The sequence below is a fragment of the Myxocyprinus asiaticus genome, chromosome 31, assembly GCF_019703515.2.
Source record: "Myxocyprinus asiaticus isolate MX2 ecotype Aquarium Trade chromosome 31, UBuf_Myxa_2, whole genome shotgun sequence".
Lineage (NCBI taxonomy): Eukaryota > Metazoa > Chordata > Actinopteri > Cypriniformes > Catostomidae > Myxocyprinus > Myxocyprinus asiaticus.
Window position 1 is genome coordinate 32,786,099 of NC_059374.1, and position 22,034 is coordinate 32,808,132.

General features: G+C 38.2%; 1 protein-coding gene across 1 annotated transcript in view; it reads left to right on the forward strand.

The window, feature by feature from the left end:
• LOC127422163 (protocadherin-16-like) overlaps window positions 1-22,034 on the forward strand; it is a 247,653-nt gene that overhangs the window by 23,352 nt on the left and 202,267 nt on the right. Inside the window, exon 3 of the mRNA XM_051665501.1 lies at window positions 16,251-16,329. Coding sequence (XP_051521461.1) covers window positions 16,251-16,329 — 79 coding nt within the window. The remainder of the gene's footprint in view (window positions 1-16,250; window positions 16,330-22,034) is intronic.

The following is a 22,034-nucleotide window of genomic DNA, read 5'->3' on the forward strand; positions in this document are numbered from 1 at the left end:
ATACATACAGACAGACAGACGGATGGATGGATAGACAGATGATGGATAGATAGACAGACAGACAGACAGACAGATGGATGTACAGACAGATGATAGATAGATAGACAGACAGACAGATGGACAGACAGATGATAGATAGATAGACAGACGGACGGACGGACAGCCAGATGATAGATAGATAGACAGAGATAGATAGAGATAGACAGACAGACAGACAGATAGATAGAGAGAGATAGAGAGAGAGAGAGGGAGAAAGGGAGGGATGGATGGAAGGACGGATGGACGGACAGATAGATAGATATATAGATAGACAGACAGACGGATGGACAGACAGATGATAGATAGATAGATAGACAGACGGACAGACGGACAGCCAGATGATAGATAGATAGACAGAAATAGATAGAGATAGACAGACAGACAGACAGATAGATAGAGAGAGATAGAGAGAGAGAGAGAAAGGGAGGGATGGATGGAAGGACGGATGGACGGACAGACAGATAGATAGATAGATAGATAGATAGATAGACAGACAGACAGACAGACAGACAGACAGACAGACAGACAGATGGATGTACAGACAGATAGATAGATAGACAGACAGACGGATGGACAGACAGATGATAGACAGACAGACAGACAGACAGACAGAGATATAGATAGATAGATAGATAGATAGATAGATAGATAGATAGATAGATAGATAGATGTAAAAAGAACTGCAAAATTCTAAGAGACAGACAGACAGACAGATAGATAGATAGATAGACAGATAGATAGACAAACGATGAATTGATAGACAGACAGACAGATGGACAGATGGACGGACGGATGGACAGATAGATAGATAGATAGATAGATAGATAGATAGATAGATAGATAGATAGACAAACAAACGATGAATTGATAGACAGACAGACGGACGGACGGACGAACGGACAGACAGACAGACAGACAGACAGATAGGTAGGTAGGTAGGTAGGTTTGGGAACAAAAGACGTTTAAAAGGTCTGAATTTACAGACATGCTCCGGCACACATTTTTTTTGAAGGACATGCTTAATGCATTCCTAGGAGGAATTTAAAAAAATATATCGTTTTCAAAATAAAAGTCCCTAAACATTATTCTTTTGACAAGGGACTATTAAAGATATACAGGGATGGAATCCCGGACTAAAAATTTAGAATATCAGAAAAAGGGGAAGGTTAGAATTAGCCAGAAGACTTACCAAAATCATTCTAGAACTATATTCTATTAATATCTTTGGTTTAAGGTTGATTTTGGCTAATATTTACGCACTTAACGTTGATGATCAAGGCTTTTTTATAGATCTTGAAGGGATGTTGCAAGCCGCTGGCACCCCTCATGATATAATATTGGGAGGAGACTTTAATCTTTTGATGGACTCAGTCCTTGATCATAGTAAAGCAAAAGTGTGCAAGCCCCCTAGAGCAAAACTGACGCTTCACAGTATGTGTAAAAATCTTGGTCTTACAGATATTTGGAGACTTTTGAACCCATCTGGTAGGGACTATACATTTTTTTCATCAGTCCATAAGATTTATTCTAGAATAGATTTTTTTTTTTTATATCCAAATCCCTCATTTCATCTGTTGTTGATTGCTCAATTGGAAATATCTTAGTCTCAGATCATGCTCTGGTGAGTTTAAAGGTGTTGCCATATACAGAGAAAAAGAAATCATGTGGTTGGTGCCTTAATGTGTCCCTTTTGCAAAATCCTGATTTCCAACAAATGTTATAGACTGAAATCAGTGTTTATTAGGAGACCAACTGGTCCTCAGTATCCTCTGTGGGCGTGGCTTGGGAGGCACTTAAGGCGGTTCTTAGGGGTCGGATCATACAGTATGCCTCATTCATTAAAAAATCCAAAGCACAAGAACTTGTGGAGTTGGAAGGAAATATTAAAAGTGCTGAGGCAGAGCTGAAGCGCTGTATGTCATCTGATGGCCTCAGAGAATTGACCCGAATGAAATATAGATATAATACTATTTTGTCACAGAAAGTGGAGTTTTGGTTATTCAGGGCAAGACAGTCTTACTTTGAGTCGGGTGACAAAGCAGGAAAACTTTTGGCTAGATATATAAAGCAGAGAGAGTCTTTTTCTATCATTCCCTCAGTGAAATCTGCTTGTAGTGAAATATTTACCTCGGCTGTTGATATTAATAATGCCTTTAAAGAGTTCTATCTTGATCTCTATGGTTCCACGTCTTCATCCACTGATGAAGATATTAGGAACTTTGTAGAACCGTTAGATCTCCATAAACTGACGACTGTGCAAAAAAATTCTCTTGATTCTGAGATAACCTTGGAGGAGCTTGTTGAGGTAATTAAAGCCTTGCCTACAGGCAAGGCTCTGGGGCCTGACGGCTTTTCCTCTGAGTTTTTCAAATCTTATGCTACAGAACTGGCTCCACTTTTGTTTGAAGTTTATACTGAATCATTAAAGAATGGAAAACTTCCACCAACCATGACACAAGCCCGGATCAGTCTGATTCTTAAAAAGGACAAAGATCCAAGCGAGTGTAAAAGTTACTGCCCAATTTCCCTGATCCAGTTAGATGTAAAAATTTTGTCCAAAATTCTAGCTAATCGATTAAGTAAAGTTATGACATCACTTATACATATAGATCAGGTGGGGTTTATTCGGGGCCGCAGCTCTTCTGATAATATTAGGCGTCTCATCAATATCATGTGGTCAGTAGCGAATGATCAATCTCCGGTTGCTGCCATCTCTCTTGACGCCGAAAAGGCGTTTGATATAGTAGAATGGGATTATCTTTTTAAGATTTTGGAAAGGTATGGGTTCGGGAGTACATTTATTGGTTGGATTAAGTTACTTTATGGGCACCCTGTAGTAGTGGTGCAAACAAATGGGTTAATTTCAGATTATTTTACTCTGGATAGGGGCACCCGGCAGGGTTGCCCTCTTTCCCCATTATTGTTCTGTCTTGCCCTGGAACCATTAGCAGCCACGATAAGAAAGGAGGATGATTTTCCAGGGGTGACAGCGGGAGGTGTGGCGCATAAGCTTCTGCTTTACACAGATTATATTTTATTATTCGTCTCTAACCCTACTAGATCTATGCCTTGCCTCCACAGAATTATTAACTCCTTTTCCAAATTCTCAGGATACAAAGTCAATTGGTCTAAATCCGAAGCTTTGGCTTTGACAGCGTACTGTCCAGTAACGGCCTTCCAGCCGGGTGCCTTCCAGTGGCCCAAACAGGGAATTAAGTATCTGGGAATTTTATTCCCAGCAAATTTGTCTGATTTAGTCAGAGTTAATTTTGATCCCTTAATAAAAAGGTTTTCGAATGATGGGCTTCATTACACTTATCGATGATTGGGAAGGTTAATGTTATTAAAATGTTATCCAAAATTTAACTACCTGCTACAATCTCTCCCTGTAGATGTCCCCCTCTCTTATTTCAATCAATTTGATAGCATAGCGAAGGCCTTCATTTGGAATGGTAAACGTCCCATGTTAAATTTCAGTAAGTTACACAGGCCGATTGACAAAGGTGGGTTAGGCCTACCCAAGATTTTATTTTATTATTATGCATTCAGTCTTAGACATTTGGTTCATTGGTCGCTTCCACCTGAGAGAGCCCCTCCCTGGTTTTGTATTGAAAAGGAAGTTCTTGCCCCTATCTCACCACTGCAAAGCCTTTCGATTAAACTAGTTGGAGAGGTTAAGTCGCACCCCGTTATTTTGCATTTGCACTCGATATGGACAAAAGTGTCCAGATTGTTTAATTCTGATATTTATTTAAACGTAGCCTCGAGCATACGGCTGAACCCTAAACTATGTATTAATAAGTCCCCTTTCTGTTGGTCAATTGGATTGTGAGGGGGGTTAATACACTTGGTGACCTGTATGAGGGTGGAGTATTGAGATCTTTTGAAAATTTGATTCAACATTTTGGGATTCCCAGATCTCAATTTTATAAGTATTTACAGCTGCGCCACCTGCTCTGCTCTGTTTTTGGGAGTAGCATACACCCCCTAGAGCGGCAGATATTCTGGAAGTGGTGATTGCTGTTTTGGGAAGGGTCATGAGGCATCAGTGTATTACTCCCTGTTAATTCAGAGTCTGGGGGACAGAGCTTTAAATTCTCTCAAAAGATTATGGGAGAAAGATTTAAACTTGGTATTGGAGGAGGGAGTGTGGGCAAGGATTCTAAAAAATATAAAATTTGCATCTAGAGATGCAAGGGTTTGCCTTATGCAATTTAAAATTTTACATAGATTTTATTGTACCCCCTCTAGATTGTATAGGCTTGGTCTTAAGGAAACACCCATCTGCTGGCGATGCCATACTGAAGATGGAGACACCAACCATGTTTTTTGGGGGTGCCTTAAGATCCAAGAATTTTGGCTGAAGGTGCAAAGTTTTGTGTGTGATGTGTTGTGCACTCAGGTCTCGTTCTGCCCCAGACTCTGTATTTTGGGAGATAGGGAGGTCATAGATTTGGTAGATAAGTACATGAAGGACTGGGTTTTGACCAGTGTGATGATTGGTAGGCAGGTTATTTTGAGGAGTTGGAAGTCGGATGGAGCACCCTCGTTCCCGGAGTGGTGTGCGGAGATGGGGAGGGTGGCTGCCTTCGAGGAGGGGTCGAGCATTAGAATGGGGATTAGGGAATCTTACAATAAGAAATGGGGCAAATATTTAGCATTTTTAAGGGAATCTCGAGGTGGGGCAGTGGAGGTAGTAATTTAGAGTTTAGTTTATTTATTTATTTATTTATTTATTTTATTTTTTTATTATACTTGATTATTGTATGTTATTTTATGTTGTTTTAGTTTTTGGTGTGTGTGTCTATATTCTATTGACCACAGGGGTGTTCGTGGGGGGGTCAGTGGGGGTTGAGAGTTTGGTAGGGGGAGGGGATATAGTGGGGGTTTAATGTTTAAAGTATTGTTCTTAATTTTTTATCCGGTATTTCTTCTTCTTCTTTCACTGTTGGGTAAACCACAGTCGATTACTTACTAGGCCTGAAATCTTAAGGTTTGCAACTGAATGTTCTCTAAAATGAGAATAAAATATTTTGTCTGTCTCCTGGTGACTCACCTGATATAAATGTTGTTTTAAACGAACTGCTAGGATATATTCACCTATATATAATTTCCCACACTTTGTACACTCTATAACATAAATCACATTGCAACTTTGCAATGTAAAAGTTTGTAAAATGGGACTCCCCAAGTAGGAAAATTCTGGATTTAAAATGAAGATGCGAAGATAGAAACTTAGGTTTATAAGCAGAATGTTGCATAAATCGAGCATACACTAACATATCTTTTAAATTTTAGTTTAGATTTCTTCTAAATGCTGCTATCATTTTAAATGGTCTCAAAACATTGTGTATGTCCTGTGACTGCTGAAAATGGGTCTTCACAACAGAATTCAATTTCCTAGCCATTGGAGAAAATAAACTAATCAATGATCCCAAAGATGATCCCTTATTCATAATCTTTGGGACATTCATATAATTTCTGTCTACATTAAACTACCTACAAACCTCTGCTTTAATACCCCTCAGAAATCTCTTGCTATAACCTCTAGGTCTGAGGGCTTTAAAAAGTACCAATGTTGCCTCTTCAACATCTTCTGGTTGGGAACAAATTCTATGCAATCAGATCAACTGAGATTTAATAATCCCCTTAAACATATGTTTAGGGTGAAAACTCTTTTTGTGCAAAAGTGCATGTGTGTCAGTTGACTTAAAAAACACCTTTGTACCCAAACCTTTCATTCTCCCAACCCCACCTTTAAAAAAACCTGGGTGTCTAAAAATTCCAATCTTTCTTTTTGGAGGTTGTACTTGATAGTGATACTGGGATGATGTGTATTTTAAATTTCTACAAATGTATAAAACTCCCCCTCTGAATGAGTCCAAAGCCCAAATATGTCATCCAAATATTTACAATACATGACTGGTAAAACAGGACATTTCTGAAACACAGTTTGCCCCCAGTCTTCCATATAAATATTCACATAAGCTGGGGCAAATTTCTATCCCATAGCTGTGCCATATATTTGTAAATAGTGTTTAGAATAAAATACTAAATCATTTCTAGTTAGACTCATTTCCAGCAGTGACAGAATGATCTCATCACACCTTCTTGGATCCGCATATCTCAAAAATATGTCCTTTACTGCCTTGAGTCCCAGTGCTGGATCAATATTTGTATAGAGGCTATCAATATCAATAGAAAACGAAAATGTATTTTGAGTAACTACAATATTTCTAAGTATCTGCACAAAATGATATGTATCCTTTATGTAACTGGGATGCATCTATGATAGAGGATTTAAAAAATAATCAATATATTCTGCCACCTGACATGACTCCGAGCCACAGTCCGATACTATTGGTCGACCACACGAAACTTCAAAGGGAACCGTCCATGTTGTTGGATCCTTATGTATTTTTGGTAAGAGATAAAACTTATCTGGAACTATAAGGTACCTTAATTGCTTTTTATTAATACATTTTTCTCATAAAGTACATTTAATACTGGTCTTATGCGTTTTGGGTCTCTTCCTGTATTGAATTTGAAAGAGGCATATAATGTTTTACATTACTTAATTCAATTAACTTTGAAAGTTAATTGACGATTCGCTTCTTAAAGATATTGGCTACTATCCATAATTACTATGGCTGAACCTTTATCCGCTGGTTTTATAACAATATTCCGGTTTGATTTTAAAAACTTTAAGGCCCTGTGTTGTTTCATCGTTATGTTATCCATAGAATCCTGATTATTGAAATGTCTAAAAAGAAAATTTCGATCTCTTCGATTAATTTTCTTAATAAAAGGAGACACATTTTGTTCTGGTTGTTCTCACATAGAGGAAAATTCATTATTAAAACCAAAATGATCTAAAAGTTTTAGTTTTCTATGATATTGGCATAAGTTCCCTCTGAGTTCCGCATAGTCGACCCTTTTGGGTGTAGGGACAAATGTAAGACTCCTCTCCAAAAGTTGTTCTTGGTCTCCAGAAAGAATAAAACTTTGACAATTTTAAAATACTTCCAACTCCAGTACGAAAGAACAGTTTATTAATATCTGTTAAAGAGTTACATTTATTTATTATGTATTCATTAAATCTGTGGACAGGGTTGGGGAGTAACGAAACGGGAATACGTATTTAAAATACAAAATATAAGTAACTGTATTCCACTACAGCTACAATTTAAATCATTGGTAATTAGAATACAGTTACATTCAAAAAGTAGTTTGATTACTGAAGAGATTACTTTGCATTTTATTGTCATTTGTTTCATTTAATATTTAGTCCTTTCAAATGGAAAACATTTATACATATACAGGTGCATCTCAATAAATTAGAATGTCGTGGAAAAGTTCATTTATTTCAGTAATTCAACTCAAATTGTGAAACTCGTGTATTAAATAAATTCAATGCACACAGACTGAAGTAGTTTAAGTCTTTGGTTCTTTTAATTGTGATGATTTTGGCTCACATTTAACAAAAACCCACCAATTCACTATCTCAAAAAATTAGAATATGGTGACATGCCAATCAGCTAATCAACTCAAAACACCTGCAAAGGTTTCCTGAGCCTTCAAAATGGTCTCTCAGTTTGGTTCACTAGGCTACACAATCATAGGGAAGACTGCTGATCTGACAGTTGTCCAGAAGACAATCATTGACACCCTTCACAAGGAGGGTAAGCCACAAACATTCGTTGCCAAAGAAGCTGGCTGTTCACAGAGTGCTGTATCCAAGCATGTTAACAGAAAGTTGAGTGGAAGGAAAAAGTGTGGAAGAAAAAGATGCACAACCAACCGAGAGAACCGCAGCCTTATGATTGTCAAGCAAAATCGATTCAAGAATTTGGGTGAACTTCACAAGGAATGGACTGAGGCTGGGGTCAAGGCATCAAGAGCCACCACACACAGACATGTTAAGGAATTTGGCTACAGTTGTCGTATTCCTCTTGTTAAGCCACTCCTGAACCACAGACAACGTCAGAGGCGTCTTACCTGGGCTAAGGAGAAGAAGAACTGGACTGTTGCCCAGTGTTCCAAAGTCCTCTTTTCAGATGAGAGCAAGTTTTGTATTTCATTTGGAAACCAAGGTCCTAGAGTCTGGAGGAAGGGTGGAGAAGCTCATAGCCCAAGTTGCTTGAAGTCCAGTGTTAAGTTTCCACAGTCTGTGATGATTTGGGGTGCAATGTCATCTGCTGGTGTTGGTCCATTGTGTTTTTTGAAAACCAAAGTCACTGCACCCGTTTACCAAGAAATTTTGGAGCACTTCATGCTTCCTTCTACTGACCAGCTTTTTAAAGATGCTGATTTCATTTTCCAGCAGGATTTGGCACCTGCCCACACTGCCAAAAGCACCAAAAGTTGGTTAAATGACCATGGTGTTGGTGTGCTTGACTGGCCAGCAAACTCACCAGACCAGAACCCCATAGAGAATCTATGGGGTATCGTCAAGAGGAAAATGAGAGACAAGAGACCAAAAAATGCAGATGAGCTGAAGGCCACTGTCAAAGAAACCTGGGCTTCCATACCACCTCAGCAGTGCCACAAACTGATCACCTCCATGCCACGCCAAATTGAGGCAGTAATTAAAGCAAAATGAGCCCCTACCAAGTATTGAGTACATATACGGTAAATTAACATACTTTCCAGAAGGCCAACAATTCACTAAAAATGTTTTTTTTTAGTGGTCTTATGATGTATTCTAATTTTTTGAGATAGTGAATTGGTGGGTTTTTGTTAAATGTGAGCCAAAATCATCACAATTAAAAGAACCAAAGACTTAAACTACTTCAGTCTGTGTGCATTGAATTTATTTAATACACAAGTTTCACAATTTGAGTTGAATTACTGAAATAAATGAACTTTTCCATAACATTCTAATTTATTGAGATGCACCTGTAAATGATGCAATCCAAAGTTTATTTGAACAGCGGTGAAACACATTCTTATGATGTTTTACATTCATACGAGCAGACAGAGGAGTAAGTTTGAAGTAAATTTGGAGCAGAAGAAACAGAAATAAACCTTGTGTAAATTGTCAGCTTTATGCTAAGCTAAAATGCTATTTCTAGCCATTTTACATGCACGTTACCAGGCATTATCATATTTTTTTTTATCAAGAAAATTCACGTTGGATCATAATTTCTTTTTTTCTAGTAAGACCTTTGATATTAGGGCAAAAATCATATTTTGATAATAATTTTAGTATTGTTTTCCTGCAAAAATATCAAAAAATCCTTAAAACAAGATCAATTAGATTTAACTTGTTTTAGTAACAACACTGCATAAGATATTTAGGTTTTTCAGAGAAAGTATTTTTAACATGTGTATTTTGTCTTACTGTACTGCCAGAGTTTTTATAATCAAAACAAGTGAAAAAATCTTCCAGTGCTGAAGAAATAATCCAAAGTATTTAGAATATGTTACTGACCTTGAGTAATCTAATGGAATACATTACAAATTACATTTTACAGCATGTATTGTGTAATCTGTAGTGGAATACATTTCAAAAGTAACCCTCCCCACCCTGCCTGTGGATGAGATTTTTTTTGTCACCCTGGTAACTGATCAGAGAAATTGATAATGGGCACAAACAGCTGTGCTTTGGGGAAAATACCTGAAGCTACATTCAGCAATTGCTGTAATTGCTTGATCGATGTTACCGGTTCTTGTTCCCTCAGATAATTATTTAAGACCAAGGAGAGAACCATCCTCTGTACATTATCATGAGGTGTCATTTTTTTCAGAACGCCAGTCACTTGGACACCAAGTTCCTGGGTGTCCACATCACTGAGGAACTCACGTGGTCCATCCACACTGAAGTTGTTGTGAAGAAGGCTCATCAGCGCCTCTTCTTCCTGAGACGGCTGAGGAAGTTTGGAATGAACCGCCACATCCTCACACGGTTCTACACCTGCACTGTAAAGAGCATCCTGACTGGCTGCATCTCCGCCTGGTATGGCAATTGCACCCACAACCGCAAAGCACTGCAAAGGGTGGTGTGAACTGCCGGACACATCATCGGAGGTGAGCTTCCCTCCCTCCAGGACATATATACCAGGCGGTGTGTGAAAAAAGCTTGGAGGATCATCAGAGACTCCAGCCACCTGAGCCATGGGCTGTTCTCACTGCTACCATCAGGCAGGCGGTATCGCAGCATCAGCACCTGCACCAGCCGACTACATGACAGCTTCTTCCCACAAGCAATCAGACTTTTGAACTCTTGATCTCCCACGATCAAAATACATCAGCACTGCACTTTATTACTCTTACTCTTATATCTCACACCGGACTATCTTAAATTATATTATTATTATATTATATTCTCTCTTAACAACTTACTATCAACCGACAGCCTGAATGACAATACAGGACAATGCAGCCTACTGTACATTCTTGAATATTGAATAATGTGTATCAATATTGTGTGTATTGTATACTGTACAGTGTATGTTATTATTTGTATATTGTGTTGTGTGTAATTATGTGTATATTAGACTTTAAATTGTGTTGTGTTAATCTGATGTTTATTGTAAACTGGTATATGTCTCATCACGACTACTATGTTGCTTGGAGCTGCACCCAAGAATTTCACACACCATTGCACTTGTGTATATGGTTGTGTGACAATAAAAGTGATTTGATTTTGGATTTGATATGATAAAACATGGCTCCTGGAAAGCTATCAATCTAAACTAAAGGGTCAGAAAAATAAGAGATCCGAGATAAATTGGAATCCCTGATAAACACAATTGGTTTGTTAATCTCCAGATTCTAATCATTTATTTTCCTATTTAAATTTGGATAATAGGTTACAGATAATTATCTTAGCTTAACAGTCCCATTGGAGGGAAATGGATCACTTAGGGGCTTTGGGGACAAATCAGAATGGGGTTTGGGCTTAGAACAATTGTCCTTTAAGTCCCTGGTCATCATATACTCTCCCCCTTGATCCTCCAGTAGGCCAACCACCTCCAGGACCCTTTTTATTTCAGGAGTTTCTTAACAAATTTCTGAATCTAACAAATCTTCCGGGTCCTGTTCTGTAGGGGTAGGAGAAGAGAAAATTACATCTGGTTGCAATACCACCACATTACTTTTAAAACCTGGTTTACAGTAAATGCGTTAATTCTTAAAATTGTCTTGGGAAGTCCCATTGAACTAGATACCACCTTATATTTTTGTTTGTCTACCACCATGGGTTCTGCAGTCTGTTTTTTCCTCTTTGTCTGTACCCCTTATTTTTGTTCCTGTTGCTGTCCCTGTTTTGTGGATGATACTCCATGAACTTGAACCCAACTCGAATATAAATTCATTACTTTATGTAGGGGTATACTACCCAAAGGGCCTTTTGCCACTATTCCAGCATAAGTGGGCTTATCTGGATGTTCTTTTTGCATTTCAGAATTTGAAATATTCTCAGAAGTTCCAGATAATATTTTGTACAACATCTCCACCGTAGAACTTGTTAATTTATGTTTATATCTAGATTTTCTAGATTCTCCACTGCCTTATCAAATGCTACTTTGTCAAAAGAAGTCACCAAAGTAATAAGATGGGCAATAGTCTGATCATAATGCTCTCTCAGAATATTCATTTTCCAATCATTGTATGGTGTTCATCTTTACCTTCTGTACGGTTTGTGAACATGGAGATGAGGATCTTCAACTGGACAGTCACAATCACTGGTTTGAACTACATGAGAGTGAGTAAAGATGAAGTAATTAACGTTTTTGGTAAACTATTAATTTAATATTGATCATACAAAGCAGTATCACTATTTATTAATTTATGTTTGGATATTTTCAAAGCCATTTTCTAAAATTAAATTGCTTTATATATTTTTGCAACACAGAAATCAACAGAATAAAGACACACTGTAGTAATATAAACCCACTGCATACATTGTTTGCTCCAGTATGTTAAACTGATTGTGTTTTTTTCCCCATTTGTACGTTTCTTTGGGGGGGTGGGGAAGCATCTGCTAAGTGAATAAATGTATGAGATGTATGTAGTTTAATGAAGTTTGGTACAATAAACGGCATTGTTTTTAGTAAATATCTGCGCATAAAGATAAAATATATCAAAGCCAGCACTGTTAATTCACTTCCCTCAGAAGAAGATTGGTGGCACCAAAGTCTGACCAAATCATATATCACAATATTTTTGCACGGTGGCGCCCCCGTCGTTTAGGTGATGGTATTACCACGCTCCTTCACGTGGTTTATGAATATTCATGCTAGAGTGGGCTGCCTTTCTAGGTGTTGAGTTTCACCTCAGGATCTCGAGCGTGTTGGGAAGAGTGGATTCAAGAGTTGGATGCTATTGTCGATGCGGACGGACTGGCTTCATCCTGTCTGCTGCTCGCACTTTGGAGGAGAGAACTGTTTTGAATTGGTGCAGCGTTTTTATGCATGACAACAGCAGGAAACTGGAAATATAATACTGGAAGTTATTACGGCACGCAAACTACAAATTGGAAGATGGATATAATCTAAACGGGATTTTGCTGAAACGACACTGCATTTTTTGAGTGGTTTTCGATTTGTCGTTGCTTTTTCTCAGGCTGGATCTCTATCACTCCAAAGCAAGAACAGATGAGTGTAAGTATTGCATGACTCAAATGAGTCAGTGATGATGAACTTGCTCAGGACTTTACACCACAAAGTGAAGCGACACAATACATTAGAACGCTCCTGTTATAATCAACGCTTACAATGTAAACAACTTGTTACATTTATTATAAAGAGGGCGTTCTAATTTTGTCGCATCACTAGTTTGTAGTAAAGATGGGTTGTTTGTAACTCTTCATGGTGCGATATCGCAATAATCAAAGTGAAAATTTAGAAAGTTTTCAATCTAACTGTGGAATTTAGACATATTACAGATAAATGGCATCTACAGTTCAGTTCAGTTCAGCTCTGTTTGCATATATAGTCCAATGCATGTGCTCCTTAGATAAAGGAAGACGATATAAAAAGAATTATGATATACTGTACAGTATAATGGGTGTTATATTAAAATTTCTGGTGTGTAATTGCACACATTTATGTTTGCTTCATGTACTGTGGTAACAAATATCTGTTACTGATGGAAATAGATCTTTGACAACTCTAAAAATTATATTTAGGAATTAATCAAAACATTACACGGTGCTGTTAGGAATACATTAATTAACCATACACTGCCATAATCCTACTGTTACTCATATTTGTTAATATTAAATGTAAAGTTTAGAGATATGATATTTTCTGACAAAAACTCCCAAGATGCAGTGGAAGTCTGTTGGTTAAAAGTTATGCTGTGCTTACAGCTGCTGCAGTTTCACCACAGAGCTTCAGCTATTTGTATATTCTGCACTCCTGTTTTTAATATAGTTTGGTATTGGTGTAACCCATGCACAGCCCACAAAAGGCTCCCAAACTTTACTTTTCTTGAGGGGGAGAGTTACTGTTGCATAACATTTTTAAATCTGTGCCTTGAGAGTATGAATAGAGAAAGCTCAGTATGTGACTGCCCACAACTGTCACTATTTCTGTGGTAGCCTGTATAAATTTTGGGAGGTAGACTTCCGAAATTTCGGCATCCAGTATTTACACTACTGGTCAAAAGTTTTGAAGCACATACTCATTCTTTATTATAATTTGTTTTTTCATTTTTTTTCATTTTTTTTTTCTTCACATTTTAGAATAATAGTAAAGTCATCAAAACTATGGAATAACATAAATGGAACTATGGGAATTATGTTGTGACTAAACAAAATCCAAAATAAATCAAAACTGTGTTATATTTTAGCATCTTCAAAGTAGTCACCCTTTGCCTACAATTTGCAGACATGTACTCTTGACATTTTCTCATCCAACTTATTGAGGTATCACCCTGGGATAATTTTTAAACAGTATTGAAGGAGTTCCCATCTATGTTGGGCACTTATTGGCTGCTTTTCTTTATTATTTGGTCCAAGTCATCAATAAAAAAATAAATAAAAAAAATTATAATTTTAGTTTTATAATGAAATAAATTAATATGGTGGCACAATTATATTTTTGTCTACAAAACTAATTTCAAACATTTAAGCATACACCTTCAGATCAAAAGATTTTTAAGGTCATGAGAAACATTTCAGTCAAGTGTTTCAAAACTTTTGACCGGTAGTGTAGAGAAGTTAGCTTTATAAAAATTAGACTAAACAAATCATAACCCCAAATATCCAGATTCATTTAGGCCTATCTGATTTTAAATCCAACAAATACAAGGTTTGCATCAGCGATATTACATGCAAGATCTGCAAGATATTCAATTAAAGTACTGTTTAATATATTTGTTAATGTCCACCTTCGGTCTGACCTTTCTTGGCAGGAATATTTGAGATGATATTTTTGGCAGTATGTTCAACCTCAAGGAAATCAATTTCAGAATAACGGGGACAGATGTCCAGTGGCCATTTATTTAACTTGCTTGACACGCCAGAGCATATAGGCTAGATTTTCTCTCCTTGTAAGACATTCTTTTTAAATTGGTTCATCAGTGGAATTCTTTTGTTAGCTGACTTGCAGAGGTTCATTCAGACCACATTCCAAATCTCCCTCTGAGAGTTATAGTAATTAATATTCATTAAGATAACCGGGCTGTTTTCAGCCACTGTGGATTTGCTTTTATATAGCTATCATACTGTATAATCAACTCGGTTGATTTCCATCTCTCTGGTTCATTGTTTTAGGTTGATGGTTGCCATAGTGCAACACCACAATTACTTGGCTACTGTTTCTGCCTCTCTCTTTCTGCTTTGAGACTATTAGAATATAAATCACTGCCCATCGTTGCTCTTCAGTCCATTTGTTAAACACCACATGTTCGCACCATAGGTTTAGGAGTTTTTGGGACTGATCCATAGGTTTGGTGAGTCACATCCTATTTAATAGTTTTTTTTTTTCACTTTGTTCTGATTAAGTCATGAGCTTGAAACTTAAACATGTTCCTCATGCAAATAAGCAGGCTGTATCAGGTTGTTTATATAATAATGGTGTTTAAATCGGAACAGCATGCTTGATTTGACAGCCATGGTAAAACATGCAGAATCTAATAAATCAAAGATAAAACTAGGAGTTGACTCTGTGCTAGACAGGAAGTGTAGTTGATTCTGGAATGAGTAAAGCTGAAGAAAGGTTTAAAGTTTGAGCCATTTTTATTAGTCACTGGACCGAAGGAAATGTATAAAGTTTACAAAGAAAACAGGAACAGAGTTGATGTTTGACTCTCAGATGGTGCAGAACCAGGTCGAATGCTGAAGGGCTTTCAAGACATTCCAGGGATTATGTCACCAGACTGTCATCCCAACGGATGTCCAGTTAATTTCTCAGCTCTGTCCCTGACCTCTAACTGTCTTGGGTGAGCTGAGATCGGTTCGGATGTTGGAATAAAAGACAAACGGGATCATTACAGTCACACACTCACAACTTTACATCACTCTTGATCTCATCCCTTTGGCTCAAGGAAGGATTATCTGATGATCAGACAATTCCAGTACCTCTGCTGTGGTGTAGTTAAACTCATCCTTACAGGTCTCTGGTGTAATACTAAACCTTAACGTTGTTGCAGCATCTGCTCTCCAGAGTTGTGTGCAGAGTGGACAGCAGAGCAAAGCAGAGCTTGCATGCCAGAGGGCCGTTGCCCTGCATCTGTATTTCTTCTCATTAGATTCTGAAGGTAGCTGTGTCTGCACACGTCTTATACAGCCATGTAGTGTCAGTGGTTGACCCTCTTATTATATTTGCCTCCTGCTTTGTTTGCATATAGTGGTGTGGTGATGGGAGCGTGGTCGTGTGTCTGTCTGCGGGAGAGAGAGTGGTAAGGCTCATCACTTGGGTTGTCACCTGTTTCTTGTTGTAGTGATGGCGGAGGGAGACATAAAAAGGTGCATGAGGCGTCAGAGTGACAGAGAGAGACCAGAGAGAGAGGCTGTACCTGTCTGTGCTTGATAGAAGCCTTTACTCATTTGTGTGTGTGACTACTTGGCCACTGAGTGCCTTTTTGTTTATTAGAGGTGTAAATCTTCACTTGCCTCATGATTCGATTCGATTACAATTCAGAGGGTAACGATTCAATTATAAAATGATTCTCGATGCATCACGATGCATTTTGTTCTCCAATTCTTTTATTAATAATGAGCAGTTACTGTTACATATTAATCTGTGGTGATGGATGTCCAGGAATCACAGGTGATGGCCACTCGGCTGGCGTTACGCATCGACTCCATCACTCTAGATTTTGTGTCACTGTACAGAACAGGTATAGCGGTGTCTGTGAAAAAACTCTGAGAAGGGATTCTGTATCTCGGCTCCAGGGTATGGAGGAGGGAGCGAAAGCAGGTCTTTTCCACGACCGAGTAAGGGCGGAGATCCTTTGCAATAAATGTGGCAATGGACTGTGTGATCTTCTTTGCCCTTTCAGAGTTTTGAGGTAAATTTGATACCATTGTATTGTTGGCTGATTAGCTGCGTTTTGCGGGGTTGCTGCTAACTTTAGCTCTGGGTGAAAAAGGGAGATGTGATTCCTCATATTTGTTGTATTGCCGAAGTATTTCATCTTGGTTCAACATGTCTTGCACACAGAATATTTTTATCAAGTTAATTTTTCTACTTATCTTAGTAAAAACCAAATTGTGCCCAAATAATCTGCTTTCAAGAAGTTAGGTGCATTTTTAAGCACCGGCTGCTGCTCTCTCTCCGCCATGTCTCCTATCTACGAACAGCAGATGCAAGTGCTTTGCTTCTGGAGGACATAGGCAACTTTTTTATTAATATTTAATAAGACTACTTACTTCATTTAAAAACAGTATGGCATATACTGTATATGATATTTAATAAAAAAAGTAAAAAATAGATTATTTTGTTTTTATGCATCGATGCAGAATCGTTCATGTCAGCATCGCGAAGCATCGTAAAAACAATTATATTCCACAGCTCTATTGTTTATGTTTTATGAACGATGCTGAAGAGTAATAAAAGCACTCACGTTGACAGTTCGCTGCCTCCTGACTCCTTCATTGCCCAGACAACAAACCCTCTACAAGTGGTTAAAGAGCTTAGCTGGTAACCGAAAGATTGTTAAGCCAAACATACACTACATGACTTGCAGTCGGTGTCCGGCGACTCACAGTCTTGTTTTTCGTTGTGCTGGTGCCATTTGTTCCTGACTGAGGCCATTTGTACACTGGTATCAAGAATTTTTGGGTGATTATTACGTCTGTGTTTTCCTGATAGTAAAGCACAAAAAAGTAAAAGATGAGAAAGAAAAGGAGTAATTCTGAGTTATTTTAGTGCAGTCCCTGTTACTGAGCTTCTAATATGCATGCTGCTCATATGTAACGATACAGGTGTTTATGCAGTTCTGGTAGTACAGAGCACCGACTCAATCTGGTGTTCTGAAATTTTCGGTTTCTGAGATTTTCTGCTGCTCCCCGGATTACAGTGCATCTTAACTATGTTTTCACAAAGGTAATTGCGTTAAATGAAATTAGGCTTGTACTACGGTTCATCTTTTCACAACAATTTATAGATTGTGTCGTGTTTTTTTTGTTTTTTTTTTTGTAATGATTACAGCTATTGATTTGCTTCTGGCATCGTAAGGATACCGCTCCAAGTAAATAAATGAACAAACAACCATAAGTATTTTTGTTATATTCTTCTGTTTTCACTTGTGTTGCTTTAAAACTGTGTTGTTGTACTTGTGGTGGCATAATAAATTTTCTGTTGTGATTATTCTGTGCTATTCCTTAATCTCTTGCTCATTTGGTAAATAACTTCAAACAGGCTTAATTCAAAAGACAATGCAAGAATGTCAACCATTTTTGATATGTCCATCTGCTTTGTTTACTTTGTTGATTAAACACACACACACACATGTTGGTGCAGCTATCGTTATGAGGACTTTCCTTAGACATAATGAATTTTATACTGTACAAACTATAGTTCCCTATCTGTCACTCACTCGACGTTGTGTCGATGTAGTGACACTAGGGGTTGCTCTTGGGAGCCCCAAACACCTCTGATCTTTGAGAAAAGACCAATGGGAATTGGCGAATGGAATTTGCATGCCACTCCCCCGGACGTATGGGTATAAAAGGAGCTGGCTCGCAACCACTCATTCAGATTTTTTCTTCAGAGCCGAGCGGTGTTCATTCATTGAATTCATTCATTGAATTCCACTGCCGTTCCATTCACCTCTGCGTATGCTGTTGAATATATGGCGCATTTCAGCGATTTCTCCCTCTTGTGCACGAATAAGTGCAGAGAACTCCCCTGGGCGCTTCGACAGCTAAAAGAGAGTATATATTTTAATAATAAAAGAGTATATATTCCTCTAAAAGAGTGGCACTGACGGAGAGCGTCTTTTTAAAGATGACTTTCCGTCTGTGTATATTTCCTGGTTGCGGTCGTTACCGCTCCACACTGAGACAGCATTCGTGGATGGTTCTTGCTCTCACTGCGAGAGCATGGCCATGGCAACGTTGCGGTCATGGCTTTCCTCCTTAAAGGGGAAAGCCACTCCAGGCGCTCCCCACCCCGGTCCTTCTACCTAAAGGTATGAGGCCACATCGGTTAGCGCTGGGGGCGATTTGGGGACCCCAGTAGGAGTGGTTCCGCCAGGTAATCCCCCACGGACCTCCCATTCCCTAGTACGCTCGTTTGCCCCGGTCGAGTTCTGGGATGAGAACCACCGGTCGCCCGTGTTTGTAGAGTTCCGTCCCCGGGTAGGACCTACCACGGGGACTTCCTCCACATGCGATACTGCCGGTCGGTAAGTCCATGTTACGTATTTCCACACGTTACCTCCCCTTCGGGCAGAGTGTGGTCTCTGCGGTGTCTTTCCTCTTGGGAAAGGACCCCCCCCCCCCCCCCCCCGACACGGACGCATATGGCTCCAGCTCATTGATTTTCCATTTTCGTGGGAGAAAAAAGGAGAGAAGAGGCCACGGCTGGCGCGGCCTGTCCCCACTATGAGTTCGTCTTGTCCCCGGGGTGCGACGTTGGGGGAGGTTACGTGGGGGTCGGGTGCACTTGCTATGAGGCATGCAGTGGTCTGCCCACACCTGCATCGCCAGTCCATGTAACACAGTTCAGCTGGTTGTGGTGTTTCGTATAGGGACCCCTAGTGCCACTACATCGACACAACATCGAGTTAGTGACAGATAGGGAAAGTCTTGGTTACTGTTGTAACCTCCGTTCCCTGATGGAGGGAACAAGACGTTGTGTCCCTCTTGCCACAATGCTGAGCTACCCGCTGAAATGTCCGGGACCCTGTCTCGGCTCCTCAGTGCAAAACCTGAATGAGTGGTTGCAAGCCAGCTTCTTTTATACCTGTACGTCTGGGGGAGTGGCATACAAATTCCACTCGTCAATTCCCATTGGCCTTTTCTCAAAGATCAGAGGTGCTTGGGGCTCCCAAGAGTGACCCCTAGTGTCACTATATCGACACAACGTCTCATTCCCTCCATCAGGGAATGGAGGTTACCACAGTAACCAAGATGATTCTATCCCCTAACCCTAACCCTAAACCTAACCCTCACAGAAAACTGAATTTTTACATTTTCAATAAAACATTTTTAGTATGATTTTTAAGTGATTTTAATTATGGGGACACTAGAAATGTCCTCATAAGCCACATTTATAGCATAACACTCTTGTAATTACCAGTTTGTAACCTAAAAAAAAACCACTTAAACCTGCCCACACACACACGTATGTTGGTGCGGCTATCCTTATGAGGACTGTCCATAGACATAATGATTTTTATACTGTACGAACTATAGATTCTATCCCCTACCCCTAACCCTCACCAAAAACTTTCTGCATTTTTTAATTTTCAAAAAACAAAACAAAACAGTTTAGTATGTTTTTTTTAAGCAATTTGAATTATGGGGACACTAGAAATGTCCCCATAAACCACATTTATAGCATAATACCCTTGTAATTACGAGTTTGTAACCTAAAAAAATGTCCTTGTAAACCACCCAAACCTGCCCAAACACACACACACACAACTGCAATTCATAATTATGTAAAGGTCATCACAAGATAAATGTCATTTAAATGTTTAAGAATGCAAGTGAAAGACTGGTCCTAATATGAATATATTTTAATGTAAGCCAGCAAACCTTGGCTATGAAATTTAAATGTGTCATATGAGGACATAATGTAACATGCACTTAATAGTGAAAACAAATTGACTAGGATTGTGAAGTTGGCCAAATTGAGAGTGAGTAAGATTAGCTGTAATGTTGCCATTCAGAAAACCCCAACACATGTTTCTAAAATAAATTTGATACCATGGTTAAGGATACGCAAATCACATAAAGGTTCACCTAACAAATATAATGTTTTAACAAAAAATTTTTTTTACCTTGATTCAAATTCCTCTACACAGAAGTAGTTTACACAGCCGAGTTAAGGCTGATCTGAACCTGCTTAAAATCCTTTGTAAGAAGCAATGCCACATAAAAGCCAGACTAAATTATGCCTGCTCTGACCCACCTCAGCTCCTAGTATCAAAGGCAGTTCTGATGCTGCTTTGGTTCTGTGTAAATGAAATACAGCATCAGAGGACTGTTGTTGTCATGACAGAGCATATAATTCAAGATTAAGTTTCATATTAAAAAGTCTAATTTCATATTTTCATTAATTTCCTATTTCTATAGCCTATTCATAATTTTATACTCCAAACATTAATCTCGCAACATTATTTATGCAATTGAATTTGCTGTGTAAATGTATTTATGCCACATTTGAGCAGCATTAAACAGTCTGTGTAAATGCACCTAAATGCCACTTCAGATGCAGCTTCTGTGCCACCTTTGCAGTGTAAAGATATATATATATATATATATATATATATATATATATATATATATATATATATATATATATATATATATATATTGTGAATAAAACTTAAACACAGAATAATTTGTTCTCTTGATTCTATTCAGCAAAAGGCAACTACTCCCATGAGTAACTTATATTTTTTAACATTTACATTAAATGTGTAAATTATTATATGGTCTATTATTATTATTATTTTAGCCACGTTTCATTTAAAATTGAAATATTTTACTTGGTAAGCCCGTACAGTAGAATAGGACTAACCCATTTAATTGTCAAAGTACTGTGTTGCACATTTCACAACTTGACCAACAGACATTTGATTTTCATCATCTGGTGCATTGTGTCCACTAAATGCATCTTTTTGGAAAAAAGTAAAGATTGGGAATGATTATATTGTTGTTAATTTGTCAAAAAAACATTAAGATGTCCCTTTGTTATAATAATACATGCATCAAAGCCATTTGAAGTTATTCACCGAATGACATTTACATTTATGCATTTGGCAGACACGTTTATTCAAAGTGACTTACAGTGCACTTATTACAGCGACAATCCTACTGGAGCAACTTGGAGTTAAGTGGCTTGCTTTCCAGGTCTGTGCTTTAGTCCACTATGCCACCACAAAGCCCAAATGAGCAGGAATGGCACAGAATAATCACAACAGGAACTTTATTATGCCACCACAGATACATTTGTGACAAATTATACAACTACACAGTTTTAAAGCTTCACAAGGGAAAACAGAAGAAAATAACAGAAGTACTTATGGTTGTTGGTTAATTTATTTACTTGGAGCGGTATCCTTACGATACCAGAAGTAAATTAATGGCTGTAATCATTCCGAACAAAACACACAACACAATCTATAAATTGTTGTGTAAAGATTAACTGTTATAGTATAAGCCTTCGTTTAACGTAATTACCTTTCCGAAAACATAGTTTAGATGAATTGAAATCCGGGGAGCAGCACTTATATTTTCAGTGTTGCTTAGGGCTGGGCGATATGGCTTCAGAAATGATGTCTCGATATTTTTCAGCAAATTGACGATATTCAATATATAGTTTGATAATTATGTTTTTGCTCTGAAATAGCAAATGAAATAGTGTTTT